Raw genomic sequence first — 25,250 nt, forward strand, 5'->3', positions numbered from 1 at the left:
AACACAGACATCAGGTGACCTGGTAGTATTGTGAAACCGCTCATCGATATATGGTAAAACATGGGACGCACTTCATGTGTAGGTATTGTGACTACCACATGAACAGGAAGCACCAGATTGAACTAGAAGTGACCTTAGGTTTGCAAAATTGAAAATGTGAAATTTACTGAAAAGAGTTGAAACTGTTTCAACAACACATGTAATGCTGGTTAGATCACAAAACACCCATATCATTCCTACCTCCTAAAATAATTATTTCAAGAACACAAAAATAAACAAACTTATGATGAACATTGATATATCATATACAAATAAAATGACAGAATAAATCTGAGTTATCTCCCTTTTAGCATCTTTCTGTAGTGAAGGTCCCCACTCTGCTGCTGTCCAAGATGACTTCTTTGCAGACAAACTGTCATTCTAAAATTACAAGCACCATAACAGCTATTCCAAACAACCAAATATTGCGTGAGTTTGGTTTCACACGGCTTTATTTCAGTCATATGATAGCAGGTCGGCTTGATGTGGGAGGGATCAGCAATGAGAGCACTTGGGCTATGGTATGCTGCTGACTAACCTAGAAACATGATCACGGTGAACTGGGATTCCAACCAGTGATCATCCTCATTTATCAAGGGTACTTTATCTCTATTCTAGTTGATGACTACCCAGACCCATAGGTTTCGTTTTGAGTCTGTTGTTAAATGTAGCCATTCAATCAATTCACTCTCACACAGGTGGGAAATGTTGTTTTTTAAGTTAGAGATATGAGTGGTCACCTCCAAAACAAGGCTGGTGTTGAATAGGTCCGGGGTATTGTAAATATGGAGATGTAATTCCCTGGACTACCCAAGATGGCAGCACAGATGTTGCATCTTTAAGGAAAGATCATCACTTTGATAAACACTGTTTCAATAATTGTACATATCTGACACACAGTGAGCGTGCTATGGAGATATTCCATACAAGGAAACAACAATGGCTGAGTGAGTTACAGCGTGAAGGTGTTTTGTAGTCAACAATATTACAGATCCATAAGGACAACTCATGATTCTATACACCTACGTTTGACACAGGGGACAGGAGGTGACCCCAGCAGCCCTGATAGGAGCTAATGGCAAGTAACAAACATCCTTGATCATTCACAAACATTTCCAAGATAAGTGTGCTGATTATTCAATGTACATAGCTGGGTAATAACACAATAACACAATACATGCCATGCTCATCCATTTTTTTCTCGTAATGGCACAAACACAACCACAAACTGTCAACTATCTGCACATCTGTTGGTTTACAGTTTACTCACTGTACTGATTAACAAAGTAGACACAATTCATGGATAACAACTTCTTTATTAACTGTAAAGGCGATGTTTCGGTGTACATCTTTATACCGTTGTCAAGCAAGCGTTGTCCTTGGTATAAGGATCTATACTCAAATGTCGCCTTTACAGTAAATACTGAGTTGTTATCCATACCTTGTGTCTACTTTGTCATTTGTCAGCTTCTAAGTAATACCTATCAAACAATTCAGTACTGATTAACATATGAACAGATGAAGTCAGTACGTGAACAGCTGCAAGATGAGAGGCGCGAAGCAGTGTGGACTCCCTCACGTTATCTCATCATAAGTGAGTGAGTTGGGTTGAATGCTGCTTTTAACAGTATTCCAGTTATTTCGCGGCGTGTCAGTTTAATGTGGGAGGAAAGCCCGAAGTGATGCAGGTCTCAGACGTTTATCACTTCGGTGAAACCCACGAGCATGGGTATGGTGCTGACAAACCTAGAAACCTTATCGGGGTGAACCGGGATTCAAACCCACAATCGTAGGTTCTGGCAGTGAATTGCGGCGCCTTAGACGACTGGGCCACCGGTGCACCCTATCTCACCATGACCTGGTGTTGTCTACAATCACATTTCACACCAAGAGCTGTTTTGTAAAAGAAATAACCTTCTCTTTTCAATTTAATCAAACATAAATTTTTTAATGAAGATAAAATATTATGGTGTGTACCATATCGCTACAAAGTACCATGATATATATCGTACCCTGACTTCAAGGTATCCTTCAAAACCAAACTGATTACCAGAATGTTTCATAAAGTAATCTTCACAAAATCATGATTGATCAAAACATGCTGTGGAAATCCTTGTTTCAAATATATGAACAGAAAGCAGACAAATTCCCAGGAAAAACTATCTATGGTTGATCTGAGTCATTGGCCTGACAAGCTCTGCGAGGGCCACTCTAACTTCAGGAACTACTTGTAGTGGATGTGTTTACTTATATCACAGAAGCCACAGAAGGCCACAACAAACAAACTTCTTGTTTCATGGATTGCTAACCATGCATATAAAGTTAATTACTAGCAAATAAGTAGACATATCTTTACAAATAAAGCTTCAGACCTGATTTACTAGAAAAAGTTCTTGAAAAAATTCGAACAAAATTACTAACAAGGAGGTGGTTAAAAACATACACTTGTAACCTTATTATATTCTGTTTTTGCGTACATGTAGAACGTGGGGTGTTCAGGTAAGCGTATCCTTAGAGCAAGAAACTAATTGTCTGTCCCAGGGACAGCAAACAAATACAGATGTACACAGTGAACAAACCCTTATCCCAAGTTAAACCAGTGTAGCAACACATCCATTATAATACTCATTCAGAAAACAATTAACACAACAGAATCTGTTTGAGACCAACAAATTTGACAGCCTACTGAAATAATTCCGGTGGGGACAGCAGGGAGACAAACTAACACTACGAACACAAGGTTAAACCATCATGTCTAAACCTAGATATTGACCAGCTTCAGTGACAGTGTGTACCAGATCAGAGTATCCAACCACTGGCCCACAGGTGCTGGCTGTTTTGTGTTAGGTGATGATACCAAACCTTCTCTTTACTCAGGCACTGTCCGTATCAGACCAAACATCGACATGAATCAAATTAATTTTGTTTAAAGACATTCTTTGTCTATGCTGCACACACCTTTCCCCCAACAAAGGATTGTCCACCTTAACAAATCATCAGAACTATACTTTAAAAAAAACTGTGCATAATTTCTTCTGACCTATCATACTTTAAATATTCTGCTGATACAAGCATATAACATCAAAACATTTTTGCAGAAATTATCAACAATATTTACATTAATAAATAAAGCATTTGACAAATCCTAATGGCTGACATTCAATCATCTGTACCATACAACTAGGATAATGTTAATCTGATTATGAAGTCCTACAGTTTAGAACACACCTGTGAGGCATGCTAACCATGAACATGGGCATGTCCTGCTGTTAACCAAGCAAGTAGAGATTGTGTCGACAGAGAGTACCATCTTCCCGAGGCAAGGGAGTTAACTGACTAAAAGTCCAGTTTCCACCCTTGCCGAACTAGGCTTGGTCACAACAATGCTTTCCTACCACTCATTTTACTGCTGTCCCTAAGTATTGAAACTATCGTAAATCCCCAAATAAGCACTACACATTTATTTCAGGCTCCATCGACCATTTGATGCAGACGTTTAATTTAAAAACAATAATTTTCAAATATCTCTCATTTTGGAAGGCCTTCGACCAGAGTACATTCTAGACAGGCATTTCTTGTTTAGTGTGTCAACACACTGGCGTTTATTCAAGGCAGGGGTTTATCTAAGGATTTATTTCAGGATTTAAGGTACAATGACCTGAAAGTACACTTTCTTTCCAGTGGTAAAATCAGGAGATCACACAGAATAAGTTTTAATGCAACAAAATCTGCATCAGACCACTAACTTGAGTCAGTCTACCTAATATTATTTCTTAGCTGCCCCAATCAGACTGAGAACCTAATTATTCCTGGCAAACAACCAATATTGATGTTTTTCTTCCGCAATCACTCGAACACACATTGCAGTGTCAGACCACAACAGAACTTTCTTAAACAAACAAACATGACAAAGATGACCACTTATGCAAATTCACATTTTTGATATTTTGAAAAAGCCTTCCAGTATTGGAGAGTTCAGCTTCAAACACAAGCTAGCCATAACCAACCAAAGAAATGATTCATGTTAAAAATGATATGTGAACTTTTGACACATTCCCCGGGGAAATGCTCGTATCTACGTGGCTGTCATGGTCGTCATGACACACAATGCTAGGGGATCAGGTAGGCCGACAGTTGACAGGCTGCTCGCCTCGTTCCGAGTCATCTTCATCTACATCAAGGAACCCTGTGATACGATAACCCATATTCATAAGCATCACTTCCAGAGGATCTGCGTTCATCCGCTTCTGATTGGCCGATGCTGCATCGTCAGAGTTGTCAATTTCCCGCTCATTTTTACTGCCATCCTTCAAAAAAAGTAAAGTTTGCATTCAGCACCTTAAAATTCTCAAATTCATTTTTAGCATGTGTGAATGAGTAGATATTGTTTTATGCTGAGTCAGCAGTATTCAGACAAGACCAGAGTGGTCTGCAAAATAATCATGTCTGGAGCAGAAAAACAACACAGACGCTGTGACCACACAATCCCATGCTGTGACCACACAATCCCATGCTGTGACCACACAATCCCATGCTGTAACCACACAATCCCACGCTGTGGTCACACAATCCCACGTTGTGACCACACAATCCCATGCTGTGACCACACAATCCCACGCTGTGGTCACACAATCCCACGTTGTGACCACACAATCCCATGCTGTGACCACACAATCCCACGCTGTGGTCACACAATCCCATGCTGTGACCACACAATCCCATGCTGTGGTCACACAATCCCATGCTGTGGTCACACAATCCCATGCTGTGACCACACAATCCCACGCTGTGACCACACAATCCCACGCTGTGGTCACACAATCCCACGCTGTGACCACACAATCCCATGCTGTGGTCACACAATCCCATGCTGTGACCACACAATCCCATGCTGTGACCACACAATCCCACGCTGTGGTCACACAATCCCACGCTGTGACCACACAATCCCTGGCTGTGGTCACACAATCCCATGCTGTGACCACACAATCCCATGCTGTGACCACACAATCCCACGCTGTGGTCACACAATCCCACGCTGTGACCACACAATCCCACGCTGTGACCACACAATCCCACGCTGTGACCACACAATCCCACGCTGTGACCACACAATCCCATGCTGTGACCACACAATCCCATGCTGTGGTCACACAATCCCACGCTGTGACCACACAATCCCATGCTGTGACCACACAATCCCATGCTGTGGTCACACAATCCCATGCTGTGACCACACAATCCCATGCTGTGACCACACAATCCCATGCTGTGACAACACAATCCCACGCTGTGACCACACAATCCCATGCTGTGACCACACAATCCCATGCTGTGGTCACACAATCCCATGCTGTGACCACACAATCCCATGCTGTGACCACACAATCCCATGCTGTGACCACACAATCCCACGCTGTGGTCACACAATCCCATGCTGTGACCACACAATCCCATGCTGTGACCACACAATCCCATGCTGTGGTCACACAATCCCATGCTGTGACCACACAATCCCATGCTGTGACCACACAATCCCACGCTGTGACCACACAATCCCACGCTGTGACCACACAATCCCATGCTGTGGTCACACAATCCCATGCTGTGACCACACAATCCCATGCTGTGACCACACAATCCCACGCTGTGACCACACAATCCCACGCTGTGACCACACAATCCCATGCTGTGACCACACAATCCCATGCTGTGACCACACAATCCCATGCTGTGACCACACAATCGCACAACATAATCCTAGATGCCAGTTCCCAGGATCCTCCCTGGGTCTTTCAAAATGTCAGAATTTGTCCCCCAAAAAATATTTTTGGTAGGGAAGCAAGCTAACTTCACAATTACCCTTGACAACACAAATTCAACAGATTTTACCCATTTTTGTGTAACTGAGAAACACATAGTAAGAAAACTGAGTTTTAGTACAAGACGACTTGTTGAAAAGACTCCTCAGCCCAGTTCCGCAGAGCAACGTTAGCTCCAAGACCGGCATAAGTCAAGGATACATAACATGAGTTACTGATCACTTTGAACAGGACCCTGAAAAGACTCTTGGGATGTACTTCACTGAACTGGCACTTAATTTTCTCTTCTGTGAAACTGTACCGGAAACTCAAGGTCATTACCTCTGCTTTTGGGCTCCAGAGTCGGACGACGGGGTCAATGCCGCTGGTTGCTAGGAGACAGGAGTTGGGGTGGGGTTGTAGACAGTTAACAATAGAGTCATCTCCCCTTAGGACCCTCACAATGTTGGTTGTCTCCTTCTCCCAGATGAAGAAGGATCCATCGTCAGATCCGGCAACGATGTACTGACCATTGCTGTAAGAGATTAATGAGTTAAACAAAAGGTATCAATAACAAAACTGTATTTAACTGAACTGCAGAAATTTCTGCTTACAAATACCGTAGGAACTGAAGTACAGGCCGATACATGACTTCTGTTTCTTAAGTTTTTAATTACAGAATATTAGTAAAATCTAAATATTTTTTACATTTGTATACTTATCCTGCATTACAATATAGCAAAAGTCATTTATTCAAAAAAAGAGAAAAGAGTTGCAAGGAGACATACACACGATGCATCACTATATATCCCCTACCATGCTTCTATGTCAATGCCTAGTCCCAAGTACTTATTGCCAAGCTGTATGTTAGTAGCTGCAGGTTTTACACTGGGTCAGCTTAATACATCAATCAATTAAATCTCAGCTCAATTACAAAACCGAAAGTAAAAACATCTCAATAAGTTGTAACATGTAGTTACAGGAGGAAACATAAATGAAACATTAGGCAAGAATTATTTTTTTTAAAATAACCAAAATAATCAAAGGCACCAATTCAACCCTAGGATTAAACAACTTCTGACCTGGAGTCTCCCCCCTAGTAGTGTAATATTGGCTTCAGTCTAATAATCTATGGCAGTTTCTACACTCACCTGCCGAAGAAATTGGCCTCCTTGATGTCGGTGGTTGTGTTACAATGGCCACAGAAGCGATACTCATAGTCACATGCTGCATCTCGGAGGATCTTCTCCTGGTCCGAGATGACGGGTGTGCGGCGGCGGTTGGCTCCCTCATCCCCCTTGCCAGTCTCCTTGTCTTCACCTGCAGGTCAAGGTCACCAGGTACACAGCATGCCAATAACTAGCTTCACTTTGTTATAAAATATATTTAAACTTTTTTCTTTGGAATCCCATTTACACAATGTAGCTATACATTAAGTGTTCTCAAGTAGTATTTCTGTGGTTGATGACCCATGACCCAGCAGTCTGTACTGACACCATGACACCACGACATCACTCACTCTCACTGTCCACACTTTGTAAATATCTTGACATGTCTGCTGGCAGGAGATAGATCTAATGACCACAGAATGATATATCACCATAAGAAAAGTACCAGCGCATCATCTTAAGAATTAACTTCAATATTTATTAAATCAAATTTTATAAATTTATATGTAAACAATAATAACTTGCCAGACTGCTTATTTAATCAAAACACAAATACGGCAGTATGAAATCAGTGACATCGTTTGGCGCATAATGCAAATCAAAACACTCATTCTATTGCCAGCCAATCAGGAAACAGTAGTCTAATAGTGGGCGTGGCCTATTTTATTTATGGTTTATGGAAACATAAACACAAATAAAATTGCTTGTTAGCCAATCAAATACCAAGGAAGAACTTGCAATTTCTGTATTTTAGTAGGCCCAGTTGTACCTGGGTCTGTCCATGAGAATATGGCTGCCTTTATGTCCCTGTCCAGGGCTTCACACGCGTGGCTCTTGGCGTAGTCGGGAAACTTGGACTTGAAGTGCTTCAGGCATTCGTGTGCCTCCTGTGGCCAGGCCAGCTCGTACAGGCAACGCGCTAGACGGAAGTGTGCCTTCAAGTGGTTCGGGTCAAGACGTAAGGCACTGTGGCAGTCTCGCATGGCGGCGTATAGGTCTCCGTCCCTGGAAACATGGTGCAGGATAAAAAAATAGCTCAACTTGAGAAAAGAGACAATGGTTCCCAGGTATTCCCAAATCAGCATCGTATTTCTAGTGTCCATCCATTCTGTCAAACCAGATGAAGTAAAGAGTGAATGGTCGGACACCGGACAATGCATCACGCCCCACTATTGGTTGTCGTGAGCTAAAACTTTCCTTCAACACAAACCTAAGTAATTAAAATGATTATGCACTTTTTAAATGGGGCATAACTTTGCGTTCAAGATTATTTGTGTGTTTGTGAATGTGGTGTATGTTGTGTGGGATGTACCCCGACCTTCCGATCTCCAGACAGATGCTCTACCACTAGACCAGGCAGTCCTGTAAGGGGGTGGAAACTTCCAAAATGCACTCCTCTCATACGCAGGCACACGAGAACCACGTCACTCCTCTCACACGCAGACGCACGAGAACCACGTCACTCCTCTCACACGCAGGCGCACGAGAACCACGTCACTCCTCTCACACGCACGAGAACCACGTCACTCCTCTCACATGCAGGCGCATGAGAACCACGTCACTCCTCTCACACGCAGGCGCATGAGAACCACGTCACTCCTCTCACACGCAGGCGCACAAGAACCACGTCACTCCTCTCACACGCAGGCACACGAGAACGACGTCACTCCTCTCACACGCAGGCGCACGAGAACCACATCACTCCTCTCACACGCAGGCGCACAAGAACCACGTCACTCCTCTCACACGCAGGCGCACGAGAACCTCGTCACTCCTCTCACACGCAGGCGCACGAGAACCACGTCACTCCTCTCACACGCAGGCGCACGAGAACCTCGTCACTCCTCTCACACGCAGGCGCACGAGAACCACGTCACTCCTCTCACACGCAGGCGCACGAGAACCACGTCACTCCTCTCACACGCAGGCGCACGAGAACCACGTCACTCCTCTCACACGCAGGCACACGAGAACGACGTCACTCCTCTCACACGCAGGCGCACGAGAACCACGTCACTCCTCTCACACGCACGAGAACCACGTCACTCCTCTCACACGCACGAGAACTACGTCACTCCTCTCACACGCATGAGAACCACGTCACTCCTCTCACACGCAGGCGCACGAGAACCACGTCACTCCTCTCACACGCAGGCGCACGAGAACTACGTCACTCCTCTCACACGCACGAGAACCACGTCACTCCTCTCACACGCAGGCGCACGAGAACCACGTCACTCCTCTCACACGTACGAGAACCACGTCACTCCTCACACGCAGGCGCACAAGAACTACTTCACTCCTCTCACACGCATGAGAACCACGTCACTCCTCTCACACGCAGGCGCACGAGAACTACGTCACTCCTCTCACACGCACGAGAACCACGTCACTCCTCTCACACGCAGGCGCACGAGAACTACGTCACTCCTCTCACAAGCGGCGCACGAGAACCACGTCACCAACCAGTTTAACAAATCACTCCTTATTTTCTCTGATGATATCTTAAGTTGCAACACATCAGAGAGAGCAGGGTTGGCTGAGGTGAGTGCTTTAGGGTATAAGGCAGGATAAGTATAAATACATATTTTTTAAGAGTAAAAAGAGAACACGAACACACCCTGGTCTGCACATGCGCATCGGAAACGTGACCAAGCCAGTATACTTGACACTCTCTCATTTCCCTTAATTCGGCTGAAACACGGGGGAAGAGGGGACGGCTGGGTCTGACTGTAGCGTGAAAGACTTTTTGCTATTATCTACACGAGCTACTGGTGTCAGAGCTAGTTATCTCCCCTGATGGGGCTGCAACATCCCCCCATCCCCCCTGCAAGGAAAGCTCTGATGAGGGTGTGTCGCCTCCGATACTCACCACTTCCTCTTCATGTAGGCCGCAGCCCGGTTCCCATACAGTACGGGCCCATGGGGGGCGCGGGCGATGGCCTGGTTGTACAACATGATAGCTTTGGTATACTGCTCTTTCTCAAAACAACTGTTGGCTCGTTTCTTAAGTGTCTCCACCAGGGGACCCAGGTTCTTGGTGTCTGCTTTGTGTCTGCAAATGTCAAATATTTACTGTTATTTAAAGTATGTAATATGTTGTGTACAGTCAGTACATGGTTGGCTGCATATGATTATATACCTTGCTTGACAACAGTATAAGGATCTATACCGAAATGAAGCCTTTACAGTAAATAAAGAAGTTGTAATCCATAAATTGTCTGTACGTTGTCATCCGTCAATGCCTATCAAACAATGCACGGGATTATGTAGGATTAACAAGTATGTCGGATAAACAAAATTAAGTATTATCAACCTTCATTGTAAAAAATCTGACAACTGCGCAACAGATAAGAGTACCCAATAATTAATTCATAATAAAGAGTTCATTGTATATCTGGGTAATCATTCAATGTTAACATTAATTAATATAATAAATTTGTATAATCCATTGATACTGTTTTTGTTTTTGACACCAATTTCACAGATCTTATCAGTGAGTGAGTGAGTGAGTGAGTGAGTTTTAACGCCGCTTTTAACAGTAATCCAGTTATATCACGGCGTGTCATCTTAATGTGGGAGGAAAGCCCGAAGTGATGCAAGTCTCAGACGCTTTCCACTTCAGTGAAACCAACGAGCAAGGGTATGGTGCTGATAAACCTAGAAATATAGTTGGGACAAAACGGGATTCAAACCCTAAATCATAGGTTTCTGGCATGGAACTCTGGTGTGCAAGGGATGCAACTCTGCACAGAGCATCGTGGCGCCTTAGACAACTGGGCCACCCGTGCCCCCTGATTATCATTATTGATATGTTGTTTCAATTAATAGTACATTCAAGAATATTCAAAACATCAGAATTTGATTTCATGCCATGTATACTGAACTGCAAAAGAAACGTCACCATGGATAGATATATGAGAAACCTTATTTGTCCAAACACTGTAAACATACTTTGAGACATATCAAAAAGATGAAACTTGGCAAAACTGATCTTCAAGGTTGAAATTAAAGTGTCAAATGTTCTTAAAGTGAAACACAACACTAGTCTCTAAGAAAATGGCATCACAAGTCAGTATCTCGTGTGTCCAACATGTGCATTAATGGCTGCAGCGTCAATCAGTGGCACACAATGTCCACACTAATGTGTCACTGGTGTGTCCCCATGGTCTGTCGAGCAGTTTCCGCAGCAGTAACAAAGCGATCTTGAGATGCTGTCTCTCAATCTGACGATCCTGACGTCGGGTGGTGACCCTTGGTCTTCCACTATGGGGTCTGTCATCTGTAGTGTTGGTGGTCCAGTACCGTTGCTGGAGCCTGTATATGGTCCTTACGTGGACTTGAAATGCATTGGCTACTTGCCGGGCGGTTTGTCCAGCTTGCAATCGTCCAAGGCTTGATGTCGCTGATTTCTTGTCAATCTTGGCATGTGGTAGCAATTCAATAACGAATGAATGGTATCCGATCTGGGTGGGTTTTTATAGGGCAAGAAATGGGGGAACGCATATGCATTTCAATTTGCACGTAACTCACGTGCATCAGGTTACCATGGTTGTTGCCGTGATGCGTTTGGGCAATCGGTTTTATTGTCATCTGCTTTGTTTTTTTATCAACAAATTGCATTTTTCTGGACAAGTTAAAGTTAAATTTTAGAAACTTTGACAAAAATTACCCAGATATTTAAATGACGTTTCATGCAATGTTACTTGAGGTGACGTTTCTTATACGTTCAGTATATTATTAATCAATCAAGTATAAACATGTATAATAATTTCCTCCGTACCTCTTAATTGTTTTGGGCATGGCATCGTCGCTGTCTCTGGCAGCTACACAGGCCGCTGACGACGTCAACACCGAGTGTTTGGTTACACCGTTCGTCACGCCGTTGGTGGTGCCATTTCGATGTAAACTGAATCCATTGGTGTGGGAACATGCTGCTGCGGCTGCTGCTTCTAGAACATGGAACCGCAGGATGTGGATCATTCATCAGACGTCAGTAACTACACACAATCACTACATCAATACAATGTGTGTGAGTTGGGCTTAACACCGCTTTTAATAGTATTCTAGTTATATCCTGGTGTGTCAGTTTAATGTGGGAGGAAATCCCGAAGTGATGCAGGTCTCAGATGTTTACCACTTCGGTGAAACCCACGAGCACAGGTATGGTGCTGACAAATCTAAACACATCAGGACAAAATGGATTCGAACCCTAAATCATAGGTTTCTGGTGTGCCAAAGGGACACAACTCAGCACATAGCATTGTGGCACCTTAGACTACTGGGCCACCCATGTCCCCACATCCATACAATGCTAATGTGTGCATACACTACAAAGAACATTGATATAATTACAAAAGAAAATTAACTTCACTTACTTAAAGTTTTATCTTTGTTCTCTCATACAAATAAAACGTTTATAGTATTTATTCAACACAAGGAGATTGTCCTTTTCATTTCCAGCTAGCAATGCTCATGACGTAATGCTACTTCTCCAAAGTCTGATACAAGGAAAAATCATTTCTGACTTGACCGCCATAATAGCCCATATGTTACCATTAAAACATTTTCATAATGTTGTCAACAGGTGAGTTTTGACAATTCGACTCAGAGAGCTTTTGGCAGAGACTGCATGCTGTATTTCAACAATCTCAGTATGACTGGTCCCACCTTTGACTACTCCGTTAGGGGAGAGGAAGTGACTCAGGTCAAACTTCTGGGCCTGCCTCTTCCTGTTAACATCAAACAGGTAGATCTGCTCTCCCCCGAGATTGACCAGGAGCTCCGAGCCATCGGGACTGAAGGTCACGTAGGTCGCCGCCAGTGTGCGGTACTTCTTCTTGTAGTCAGACTGCTTCTGGGGTAAGTGACCTGTACACAAGATGCAGGAAAAGTTGATTTAGGAAATATATTTGTGGATGAACATTGTGTGTGTCAGGTGGTGTAATTAAACTTTTGATGTGCAGAATGTTAACATCCTAATGCTGTTGGTTCTAAGCGAAACCAAACTCTCAACAACATGCATGTGTAACATCACATCAGTCTAAACTCAGTGCATATGGTGACAGAAATTAACTGCCACTAGGATATATGGGAAGAGAAATTCTCCGATTGTCTGTGGGCTCATGTAGTGTGTCATCTGATGTTACCATGTTGTTTAGATAAGGCTTATCTTATCCCCAAATCCTAATCCCAACTACAGAGATAAATATGAGGTATTGTATCTAGCTATATCCCTTGTTTATAGGAAGCCAGGGTGGTGTATATAAGAAGCCAGGGTGGGGTATACAGGAAGCCAGGGTGGTGTATATAGGAAGCCAGGGTGGTGTATACAGGAAGCCAGGGTGGGATATACAGAAAGCCAGGATGGTGTATATAGGAAACCAGGGTGGTGTATATTGGAAGACAGGATGGGGTAAATAGGAAGCCAGGGTGTGGTATATTGGAGGTCAGGGTGGGGTATATAGGAAGCCAGGGTGGGGTATACAGGAAACCAGGGTGTGGTATATTGGAGGTCAGGGTGGGGTATATAGGAAGCCAGGGTGGTGTGTATATAGGAAGCCAGGGTGGTGTATATTGGAAGACAGGATGGGGTAAATAGGAAGCCAGGGTGGTGTATATTGGAGGTCAGGGTGGGGTATACAGCAAGCCAGGGTTGTGTATACAGGAAGCCAAGGTGGTGTATATAGGAAGCCAGGGTGGTGTATATAGCAAGTCAGGGTGGGGTATATAGGAAGACAGGGGGGTGTATATAGGAAGCCAGGGTGGGGTATATAGGAAGCCAGGGTGGGGTATATAGGAAGCCAGGGTGTGGTATATTGGAGGTCAGGGTGGGGTATGTAGGAAGCCAGGGTCGTGTATACAGAAAGCCAGGATGTTGTATATAGGAAACCAGGGTGGTGTATATTGGAAGACAGGATGGGGTAAATAGGAAGCCAGGGTGTGGTATATTGGAGGTCAGGGTGGGGTATATAAGAAGCCAGGGTTGTGTATACAGGAAGCCAAGGTGGTGTATATAGGAAGCCAGGGTGGGGTATATAGCAAGTCAGGGTGGGGTATATAGGAAGACAGGGGGGTGTATATAGGAAGCCAGGGTGGGGTATATAGGAAGCCAGGGTGGGGTATATAGGAAGACAAGATGGGGTATATAGGAAGCCAGGGTGTGGTATATTGGAAGCCAGGGTGGGGTATATAGGAAGACAAGGTGGGGTATATAGGAAGCCAGGGTGGGGTATATAGGAAGCCAGGGGGGTGTATATAGCAAGTCAGGGTGGTGTATATAGGAAGCCAGGGGGGTGTATATAGCAAGTCAGGGTGGGGTATATAGGAAGCCAGGGTGGTGTATACAGGAAGCCGGGATGGTGTATATAGGAAACCAGGGTGGTGTATATTGGAAGACAGGATGGGGTATATAGGAAGCCAGGGTGTGGTATATTGGAGGTCAGGGTGGGGTATGTAGGAAGCCAGGGTCGTGTATACAGAAAGCCAGGATGTTGTATATAGGAAACCAGGGTGGTGTATATTGGAAGACAGGATGGGGTAAATAGGAAGCCAGGGTGTGGTATATTGGAGGTCAGGGTGGGGTATATAGGAAGCCAGGGTGGGGTATGTAGGAAGCCAGGGTGGGGTATATAGGAAGCCAGGGTGGGGTATATAGCAAGCCAGGGTGGGGTATGTAGGAAGCCAGGGGGGTGTATATAGCAAGTCAGGGTGGGGTATATAGGAAGCCAGGGTGGTGTATACAGGAAGCCAGGATGGTGTATATAGCAAGTCAGGGAGGGGTATATAGGAAGCCAGGGGGGGTATATAGGAAGCCAGGGTGGGGTATGTAGGGAGCCAGGGTGGGGTACACAGCAAGCCAGGGTTGTGTATACAGGAAGCCAAGGTCGTGTATATAGGAAGCCAGGGTGGTGTATATAGGAAGCCAGGGTGTGGTATATTGGAGGTCAGGGTGGGGTATATAGGAAGCCAGGGTGGGGTATGTAGGAAGCCAGGGTGGGGTATATAGCAAGCCAGGGTGGGGTATGTAGGAAGCCAGGGTGGGGTATGTAGGAAGCCAGGGTGGGGTATACAGCAAGCCAGGGTTGTGTATACAGGACGCCAGGGTGGTGTATTTAGGAAGCCAGGGGGGTGTATATAGCAAGTCAGGGTGGGGTATATAGGAAGCCAGGGTGGTGTATACAGGAAGCCAGGATGGTGTATATAGCAAGTCAGGGAGGGGTATATAGGAAGCCAGGGTGGGGTATATAGGAAGCCAGGGTGGGGTATGTAGGGAGCCAGGGTGGGGTACACAGCAAGCCAGGGTTGTGTATACAGGAAGCCAAGGTCGTGTATATAGGAAGCCAGGGTGGTGTATATAGTAAGTCAGGGTGGGGTATATAGGAAGACAGGGTGGGGTATATAGGAAGCCAGGGGGGTGTATATAGGAAGCCAAGGTGGAGTATATAGGAAGCCAGGGTATGGCATATTGGAAGCCAGGGTGGGGTATAAAGGAAGACAAGGTGGGGTATATAGGAAGCCAGGGTGGGGTATATAGGAAGCCAGGCGGTGTATATAGCAAGTCAGGGTGGTGTATATAGGAAGCAAGGTTGCTGTATTTAGGAAGACAGGGTGGGATATATAGGAAGCCAGGGTGGGGTATTTTTGAAGCCAAGGTGGGGTATATTGGAGGCCAGGGTGGTGTATATAGGAAGCCAGGGTGGTGTATATGGGAAGCCAGGGTGGTGTATATAGGAAGCAAGGTTGGTGTATATAGGAAGACAGGGTGGGATATATAGGAAGCCAGGGTGGGGTATTTTTGAAGCCAGGGTGGTGTATATAGGAAGCCAGGGTGGTGTATATAGGAAGCCAGGGTGGTGTATATAGGAAGCCAGGGGGTTGTATACAGGAAGCCAGATGGTGTATATAGGAAGCCAGGGTGGTGTATATAGGAAACCAGGGTGGAGTATGCAGGAAGCCAGGGTGGGGTATATTGGAAGCCAGGGTGGTGTATATAGGAAGCCAGGGTGGTGTATACAGGTAGCCATGGTTGGGAATGTAGGAAGTCAGGGTGGAGTATATTGGAAGCCAGGGTGGGGTATATTGGAAGCCAGGGTGGTGTATATAGGAAGCCAGGGCAGTGTATACAGGTAGCCATGGTTGGGAATGTAGGAAGACAGGGTGGGGTATATAGGAAGCCAGGGTGGGGTATATAGGAAGCCAGGGCAGTGTATACAGGTAGCCATGGTTGGGAATGTAGGAAGCCAGGGTGGTGTACCTGCAACATAGAAGCTGACGCAGCCAGGAGGCAGGGTGTAGTCCTCCCCGTCCATCAGCTCCAGGTGTGGATGCTCCCATGGGAATCTGTACAGCAAGCATGGAATGATGGAGACCTAGTTTACACACAGGTCACTGTGACACACCCACACTGGAAATACCAGCACAGTGCAATCATCAGTTGTAACTGATTTGTGACCCTAAGAAAAGTCACTTGCAGAGCCAATATAACTGATTAGATAAATAACTAGCAGTAGAAGGAAACTTTGAACAGCTTTGAACAACATGTATGTCTGCAAACTGAATCTGATTGGCTGGTTATTGCATGCTCCGTCAGGCCCCATGCAGGAAGTGAGTAGACTGGCTGCTTGCTTCTACATGACAGTCAGGTTAGTCTCACAAATAGCTTTATCACACCTCCATGTCCGAATGATGAGAACTGAGCTTGTTCAGGAGGGCGGGCGCAAGCGATATTACGCGAGCGTGCGCTGTTGAACACAGCTAACCGAATCTACCATCAAAAAGTTTTTTTTGCATTTTCAATATATTGACCCGTGATGATCAGGGTAGACAATAGGTCTTCCGCAACCCATATGTTTGCCGTAAGGATCGAGTGATAAGACTCGCTGACTTGGGTGATGCATGTCATTGTATCCCCATTGCACAGACCGATGCTCATGTCGACTGCTGGATTGTCTGGTCCAGCACAGGGACATGTAACTAATAATAAAAATAAACACTTTGTTATCATGAACATCAAAGTATGAACCCATCAAACTTGTGATGAAATAAAATGTGGACATGGCTGTTTTGATCCCCGGCGACGCCATTTTGGATGCTGTGCCGCGAGAGCGAGTACGCAGCTCCCGTTCAGAAAGGTGTGATATTGCCTCACTGTACTCTCACGAGGTCGCTCGCCCTCCTGAACATGCCTCAGATTGGTCCAAGTGATCTTGACAAAAAATTGTGTATGCTGCCTTGGAGGGAAATAAATTTCTAAGTGGGTGAATAAATCCCTTATACCCAACGACGAACAAGTCAGGCTGCACATGGATTTCTGAGAAGCAAAATATAGTCTTTTATATCCTGCTTCCAAGCAAAAAGCTGCACACTTTCTTTTTTTTGTCAACGTGACAAAGCACAAGCTAACCTCTGCTCAATCAACCAGGTGTTTTCAATCAATTTTGAATTTGTTTTAATTCTCTTTAATGTCATATTAAAATATGTTGGTAATATAAATTTGTTGTAGCAGGACCAGGCTCGTGGTATAAAATCTAACGTGGGACGCATAAAACCCCATGTACCGCTCATGAATAAAAACCAATGCAAGAACCCTCATGATCCTGCTACAACTTATAATGTAATACTCAGGGTAACTGAGGAACAGTGTGAACATCCTGACGATGGAGCAGCATATGTGTTCACCTGTTGTTGAAGTCTCCAGGGAACTTCATGCTACGGCAGGTCAGCATGCGTCTGTCGTACACTCGCACATAGGGGTCATTGGCCCCCACGGCTATGAGTTCCGGTCGCAGCTGGTTGATGGAGATACACTTAGCCTCGGCATACTCCCCCATGTGAGCCAGGAGGTTGATGAGGACGTTCCGGGGGTTATTCTGACTCGACTCGGGGGTGCGGAGGTCAAACTGCCTGTAATGTCAAGAGAAAATTCAATGTACCGAACATTAGACGAGAGGCATTTGGAACCTGGGATGAATCTAGGATTCCACACAAACAGCCCTTGAGTGCGTGAGTGAGTGAGTTGCATTTAACACCAATTTTAACAGTATTCCAGTTACATCACGGCGTGTCAGCTTAATGTGGGAGGAAAGCCTGAAGTGATGCAGGTCTCAGACGTGTGGCACTTCGGTGAAACCCACGAGTATGGTTATGGTGCTGACAAACCTAGAAACACAATCGGGGTGAACCGGGATTCGAACCCACAATGATAGGTTTCTGGCAGGCACAAAGGGCGCATCTATGCACAGCAAATCCTGGCGCCTGAGACGACTGGGCCACCCGTGCCCCAAACAGCCCTTGAGAAGCAAATTGGGGGGAATTGTTACTTTGTTCCAAGTTTGGATTTCATAAGTTATAACTTAAACATTTTAACATTGATATACAAAATACAATACATTCAAACCTCTTCCTTGTCCTCCTTTAAGGTCAAGGTTAATCCCTAATAATGTTAAACAAGTTAATGAGCATGTGTGAAACGGAAACTCTGGTTCAGGACATCTGTCTGTCTGCACAACTACAAACCAGCTGGTTGTGTGCCCTGTACTTGCGCAGCATGGAGTGTTGACTGATTATGCTGTTGCTACACATGACGATAACAACACAATGATTGTACTGCCTTTTGTAGCCAAAATGTAGAATCTCCTGCAGTATATAAATGATAATAATCATCATCGACAACTCACATGACAGTGCCGTCCTCAGCAGCACTCCAGAACATGAAGGGCACATTGGGTGCTGTGGCGATTCTCTTGACCCTCCCAGCGTGGCAGCTGAACACTTGCGTCGTGTCCTTCAGGTTGAGGTCATGCACGCGGATCTTGCAGTCCGCTGCTCCGGTCACCACCATGGAGTCGTTACAGTTGGGCAGGAACTGCACACCCAATTCAGATTCAACAACCAATTCAAATCTCTTAGTAACAAGCAATTCAAATCTCTCCTAAAGAACCATTTCAAATCTCTTACTAACCAAGAACAGAGTTCAATTAACAGCTAGTCCTTTTGCCAGTGGTAAGGAGAATTGCAGAGGACTGTCCAATTGTTGAAAGTCAACAGCCTGCCAAGGGCCTGCTGTTACTTATAGTCAATATTAAAGACTTCAGAGACATGATCACAAATCTTCCATAATACAAACCCAACAATATGTTCATCTCTTAGCACACGATGTTTAAGCAGGTGGGCCAACGTTTTCAGGTATTATATGTCATTAATACATTATTCTTCACAACTGCCACCCATATCACGATGTCGGAACACATACCTTGACAGAGAAGAGGTTTCCCTGACGACCTGTTCTCACCTAGATGAAGAATATGTTTCCCTGATGACTGGTTCTCACCTTGACACCGAAGGTGCTTCCCTGACAACCTATGCTTACCTTAACAGAGAAGATAGTCCCCTGACAACCTATGCTTACCTTAACAGAGAAGATAGTCCCCTGACAACCTATGCTTACCTTAACAGAGAAGATAGTCCCCTGACAACCTATGCTTATCTTAACAGAGAAGATGGTCCCCTGACAACCTATGCTTACCTTAACAGAGAAGATAGTCCCCTGACAACCTATGCTTACCTTAACAGAGAAGATGGTCCCCAGACAACCTGTTCTCACCTTGACAGAGAAGATGGTCCCCTGACAACCTATGCTTACCTTAACAGAAAAGATGGTCCCCAGACAACCTGTTCTCACCTTAACAGAGAAGATGGTCCCCTGAAAACCTGTTCTCACCTTGACAGAGAAGATGGTCTCCTGACAACCTGTTCTCACCTTCACAGAGAAGATGGTCCCCTTACAACCTGTTCTCACCTTCACAGAGAAGATGGTCCCCTGATGACCAGTTCTCACCTTCACAGAGAAGATGGTCCCCTGATGACCAGTTCTCACCTTCACAGAGAAGATGGTCCCCTGATGACCAGTTCTCACCTTCACAGAGAAGATGGTCTCCTGACAACCTGTTCTCACCTTCACAGAGAAGATGGTCCCCAGACAACCTGTTCTCACCTTCACAGAGAAGATGGTCCCCTTACAACCTGTTCTCACCTTCACAGAGAAGATGGTCCCCTGATGACCAGTTCTCACCTTCACAGAGAAGATGGTCTCCTGACAACCTGTTCTCACCTTCACAGAGAAGATGGTCCCCTTACAACCTGTTCTCACCTTCACAGAGAAGATGGTCTCCTGACAACCTGTTCTCACCTTCACAGAGAAGATGGTCCCCTGATGACCAGTTCTCACCTTCACAGAGAAGATGGTCCCCTGATGACCAGTTCTCACCTTCACAGAGAAGATGGTCCCCTGATGACCAGTTCTCACCTTCACAGAGAAGATGGTCCCCTGATGACCAGTTCTCACCTTCACAGAGAAGATGGTCCCCTGATGACCAGTTCTCACCTTGACAGAGAAGATGTTTCCCTGATGGCCAGTTCTCACTGTAGTCTGACTGCGATGATGGAACGGGTCCCAGATGATCACCTGAACATCATCCGAGCCACTTGCTAGCCGCCTGTTAACACAAATAATCTGTTATACCGGCTTTATCCTAATTATCAAATCAGCACTACAATAAGAGTCATGGTTTCGACTTTGTTAGATACAAGGAGCAAGGCTACCTGTTGATTTAATCATGTATGATTGAATGTGTAACAGAACATGCACCAGTGAATCATGGGTGTTTTTCGGTCAGAGGTGGTTATTTGGTTTTGATAACTCTGACTGGCCTATAAAAACTGAGTATGTTCTAAAATCATGGTAGAAATATTGCAATGTTGCCTTGATATATATATATAAATTTATAGGTCACTAAAATGGAATGAAATCTACTTAAATATTATTATTATTAAATATTTATTATTAATAGTATCACATAAACAAAAACACTTTGTCCTCATTCTGAATGTGATGGTAGGTACTCACGTGCCGTCTTCATTCCACTCGAGGCAGTTCACACAGCCCTGGTGCCCCTGGAACAATACAACACAATCAGGGTCAATACAACACAATCAGGGTCAATACAACACAATCAGGAACAATACAATCAGGGTCAATACAATCAGGGTCAATACAACACAATCAGGAACAATACAACACAATCAGGGTCAATACAACACAATCAGGAACAATACAACACAATCAGGAACAATACAACACAATCAGGGCCAATACAACACAATCAGGGACAATACAACACAATCAGGGCCAATACAACACAATCAGGGTCAATACAACACAATCAGGAACAATACAACACAATCAGGAACAATACAACACAATCAGGGCCAATACAACACAATCAGGAACAATACAACACAATCAGGAACAATACAACACAATCAGGAACAATACAACACAATCAGGGTCAATACAACACAATCAGGAACAATACAACACAATCAGGGTCAATACAACACAATCAGGAACAATACAACACAATCAGGAACAATACAACACAATCAGGGTCAATACAACAAAATCAGGGTCAATAAAACACAATCAGGAACAATAAAACACAATCAGGAACAATACAACACAATCAGGAACAATACAACACAATCAGGAACAATACAACACAATCAGGAACAATACAACACAATCAGGGTCAATACAACAAAATCAGGGTCAATAAAACACAATCAGGAACAATAAAACACAATCAGGAACAATACAACACAAGCAGGGTCAATACGACACAATCAGGGTCAATACTACACAATCAGGAACAATACAACACAATCAGGGTCAATACAACACAATCAGGAACAATACAACACAATCAGGAACAATACAACACAATCAGGGTCAATACAACACAATCAGGGTCAATACAACACAATCAGGAACAATACAACCTACAATACAATAACATAGAAGTGACAGATATAGAAAATAACAACAATTTCATTTTCACCTATAATCATAATAATTAGGTGCAGGGAATACAGTTTGATGCTCTGAACCTGTGAGCATGGTTAGAAAGCCGTCGACCCAAAGATGAATCACTTCAGGGCATGTTGTTGTATTTGTAATTGTCAACAAAAACAAATAAATCCTCTTTATCATATAATGGGTAGGTTTCTCAGCAGGATAAAGCCAACGGATAAAAACGATATCCGTTGGGGTCATATGCAGATAGAGATGTAAATATCAAAGGTCAAGTAGGGACTACTTTCACTGTTTATAAACAAACATGGCGTCGCCCTCAACATTCAGCGATCGAGTCAGAATTAACCATCGGGAATCTGGATAAACTACAGGGATAATTGCTATCATTATCAAAAGAACAGTCTAATATACTGAAAATCAGTGTCTAACTGTGACGTACATAGGGCATCTTATAAGTTTTGGCAACTTTGGAGATATAAATTTCGAAACAATTTTGCGAGGGAACGGGGCCTAGCAAAGCGGGATCAGTAGCCATATCTGTGCTTGTAGACCTCTGCGGCTTCAAACATTCTCCACAAATTAAAATAGTTGGATCTAGCCGAAATATGTTTGAATTGTTACCTTGTTTCGTTTTGTCGCTGTGTGTACATCTGACTACACTTCTTAACGTTATGACAGGACAGACTGACTGTCAACACCGTCTGAACGTGGCCTCCCTTAGGGTTAGAGTAGCTTCCCTTTGACAAAGGGCAGTTACTCTAGCGGACAGACCGATGGATTGCTGCGAAAGGCAATTAAAAACAACTGTTGTTTTGCGTATATGTTGCTTCGCCACTGTATAACAAACAGATTTCAGTTGGAACTATATTAGCTACTGTCACTGTCCGACTGACACATCACTTACCCTGTGACGTAATACATATTAATGCGCGCATTCCAGGAAAACTCGCAATGTTTCGGTAATGTTTGTGAGAGAGGGAACGCAATTTTAAAGGACAGAATTAAAGAATGACATTACATGATAAAGAGGTTATCACGCTTGTGTGTTTGGGGATAGTAAATATCCTGTATTAGGAATAAACACTATGTATTCCTAATGCAGGATATTTACCATCCCCAAACACACTCACGTGATAACCTCTATTAAATAGAATTGTGAAATTATACCTCTAATTCCTTTTCCAAGCCAAGTCGATTTATCAAATCTGGGGTGACCTGTAGAACACGTTGGAAACCTGTGTGAACTTTCTCCTGTAAGAAAAAAATATAGTTACCTAACAACTTTTTTAAGATAAGAATATATTTCAGCACATTAATCACAAAAGATAAAGGTTCATCCAATACCATATTTGACACATCCACTACTCTCTGCAATGTGTGTGGAGCTTCTGTACGGGGGCCAGTTATTTCTCAGATTAACTTACCTGTAGATGTGGAAGGACAGTGACATTCGCAGATAAGTCAGAACAATCCTCAACAAGGTTATAAGATAAAACAATTTCATCAAACGGTAAGCTAATTTTCTATGGCAGTGTCATATTTTGGCTTACTCCATTTGGAAAAAACTGTACCGAGATCTATCATGAATCTACCTGCAAACAACAGACAGGCCAGTTGACCAAGAAGACACATTGTGTAATCATGAAAACAATAAGGGGTAAAACATCTTCATATTGCATCATGAAGAACAGATGACTACAAGAGCTCCAACAATTGTAGAAATGACCATGATCTTGTGTACACAATAGGTTGTGCTTCGGAGGTCTCAAGATTGAAAGCCACAGTCATAATCAAGAAATGGTGACTTTCATTGGACAAGGAAACATTACATAAAATTTTGAACATTTTGTGTTGATATAGTTTGGTTTGGAGAAGAATTTCACCATCAAGGACTTTTGAGCTTGAGACAATAACAGGAAGGCACAGAATTCCAATTCACTGATACCAATGCAGTGCCATGAGAGTCTAAACGCATTGACTAAAATATATGTACGACCCGGCTGAATTTTAACTTGTGCTAGTCATTTGCAGTAACTTTGTGGTTACTTTCACTTCTGAATGGACACAATTAGGGTGCACCACCACATTAAGCTGAACACAGGAAAATATCCTGATGGAATCATTAAATTGTTACGTCAAATCATCCTCAGAAGGATTGTTCTTACTACTCCGTGAATATCTTTCTCCTACCACATCAACAAGTAAGTTAGCCTGGGAACGTTCTGACTGCCCCTTGAACGTTGTGATGCCAAAAATAAAAGTCAGGACACATAACTATGGTAACAGGTGTTAACGCATACAACATTTTGCCTCAACTGCAAACTAAGTGGTCTCCAAGCAAATAGTGTGTGGCCATTATATAATTAGCATCAGACTCAAGGTTATCATAAATAAACTAAACCATGTCTCCAAATAATCAATTAATGCTGCTTGTAATCTTATTGCTCAAGAGGGTCTATTATTGAAAACAAAAGAAATATCAGTAACATTTTCATACAAGCACACCCAAAACATACTGTCAATGTGAGTGTATGATGTGAATAGGAAGATGGGTCTTTCATGCGATAAGGAGTGAGTGAGAGTATGGTTTTACGCCGCTTTTTGAAATATTCCAGCAATATCACGGCGGGGACACCAGAAATGGGCTTCACACATTGTACCCATGTCGGGAGATGCTGGCAGGGCAACCTAATGCCTCATGACTTTGTACTTGAAAATCTAAGAAATGGGTCTGACTTAGAAAGCTACCCATGCTTAAATGAAGTGACTATGGCTAACAGACCTCCCTGTGCATAGCAGAGACAATCTGATGGGAAATCTAAATAGTATGGAATAGGGTTAAGTTACATTCCTGATGAATGCTGCTGCAACTTATCTGTTTCAAAACGTCTCAAACAAACACAGATCACAAAGTCTCCGTGCATATAGTTGATACTGATAAATTCCCACAACAGTTTAAGTCATTTTACTCACATCAATTTCTCTTTGGAATTTCCTCTTGAGCGCCCATGAGGTGTTCATAATGGTATAATAGCTGTGAAAATGTCTCCGTTCACATCAGGTAAGAAGTATTATAGCTTCAACCATTGTAGTTCACGTGGTAATATGTTTGTAAACAAAACTATCTACGCATGAGTGATTGGCGCAGTCTGACGTTTCCTGTTCAGTGATGTACGAAAGATATTCCTACGTACAGAGGCTCAACTGACAGGATCTATCGACTACATATGAAAGCAAAGAATTAACTTGTAAACAAATCCCAACACGACACCCCCCGTGCGTTGATGATTGCCCCTCTAAAGAATCTGTAAAAACGTCAATCAAAACATTACAGAACAAAACCGGAAGTTGTAATTTTGTAGGCTACTC

General features: G+C 43.7%; 1 protein-coding gene across 2 annotated transcripts; it reads right to left on the reverse strand.

Annotated features, from left to right (window-relative positions):
- Window positions 1-1,750: 1,750 nt before the first annotated feature.
- LOC124117653 (WD and tetratricopeptide repeats protein 1-like) lies at window positions 1,751-25,247 on the reverse strand. Of its 2 annotated transcripts, XM_046479633.2 has the most exons (14): window positions 24,855-25,247; window positions 23,049-23,132; window positions 20,916-20,962; window positions 20,394-20,505; window positions 18,688-18,875; window positions 17,690-17,914; window positions 16,266-16,351; window positions 12,680-12,880; window positions 11,793-11,961; window positions 9,882-10,064; window positions 7,779-8,014; window positions 6,992-7,160; window positions 6,183-6,375; window positions 1,751-4,346 (listed from the first exon to the last, which is right to left on the reverse strand). In XM_046479633.2, exons 1-14 carry the CDS (start codon window positions 24,900-24,902, stop codon window positions 4,158-4,160), a joined length of 2,130 nt encoding a protein of 709 aa, XP_046335589.1. In that variant the 5' UTR covers window positions 24,903-25,247; the 3' UTR covers window positions 1,751-4,157. The 2 variants fall into 2 exon arrangements, with proteins under 2 accessions (XP_046335589.1, XP_048239411.1); XM_048383454.1 differs by lacking the exons at window positions 20,394-20,505; window positions 20,916-20,962; window positions 23,049-23,132; window positions 24,855-25,247 and adding an exon at window positions 19,263-19,268.
- Between the last annotated feature and the right edge of the window lie 3 nt (window positions 25,248-25,250).

This window comes from Haliotis rufescens, unplaced genomic scaffold, assembly GCF_023055435.1.
Source record: "Haliotis rufescens isolate VD_foot unplaced genomic scaffold, xgHalRufe1.0.p SCAF_48, whole genome shotgun sequence".
NCBI lineage: Eukaryota > Metazoa > Mollusca > Gastropoda > Lepetellida > Haliotidae > Haliotis > Haliotis rufescens.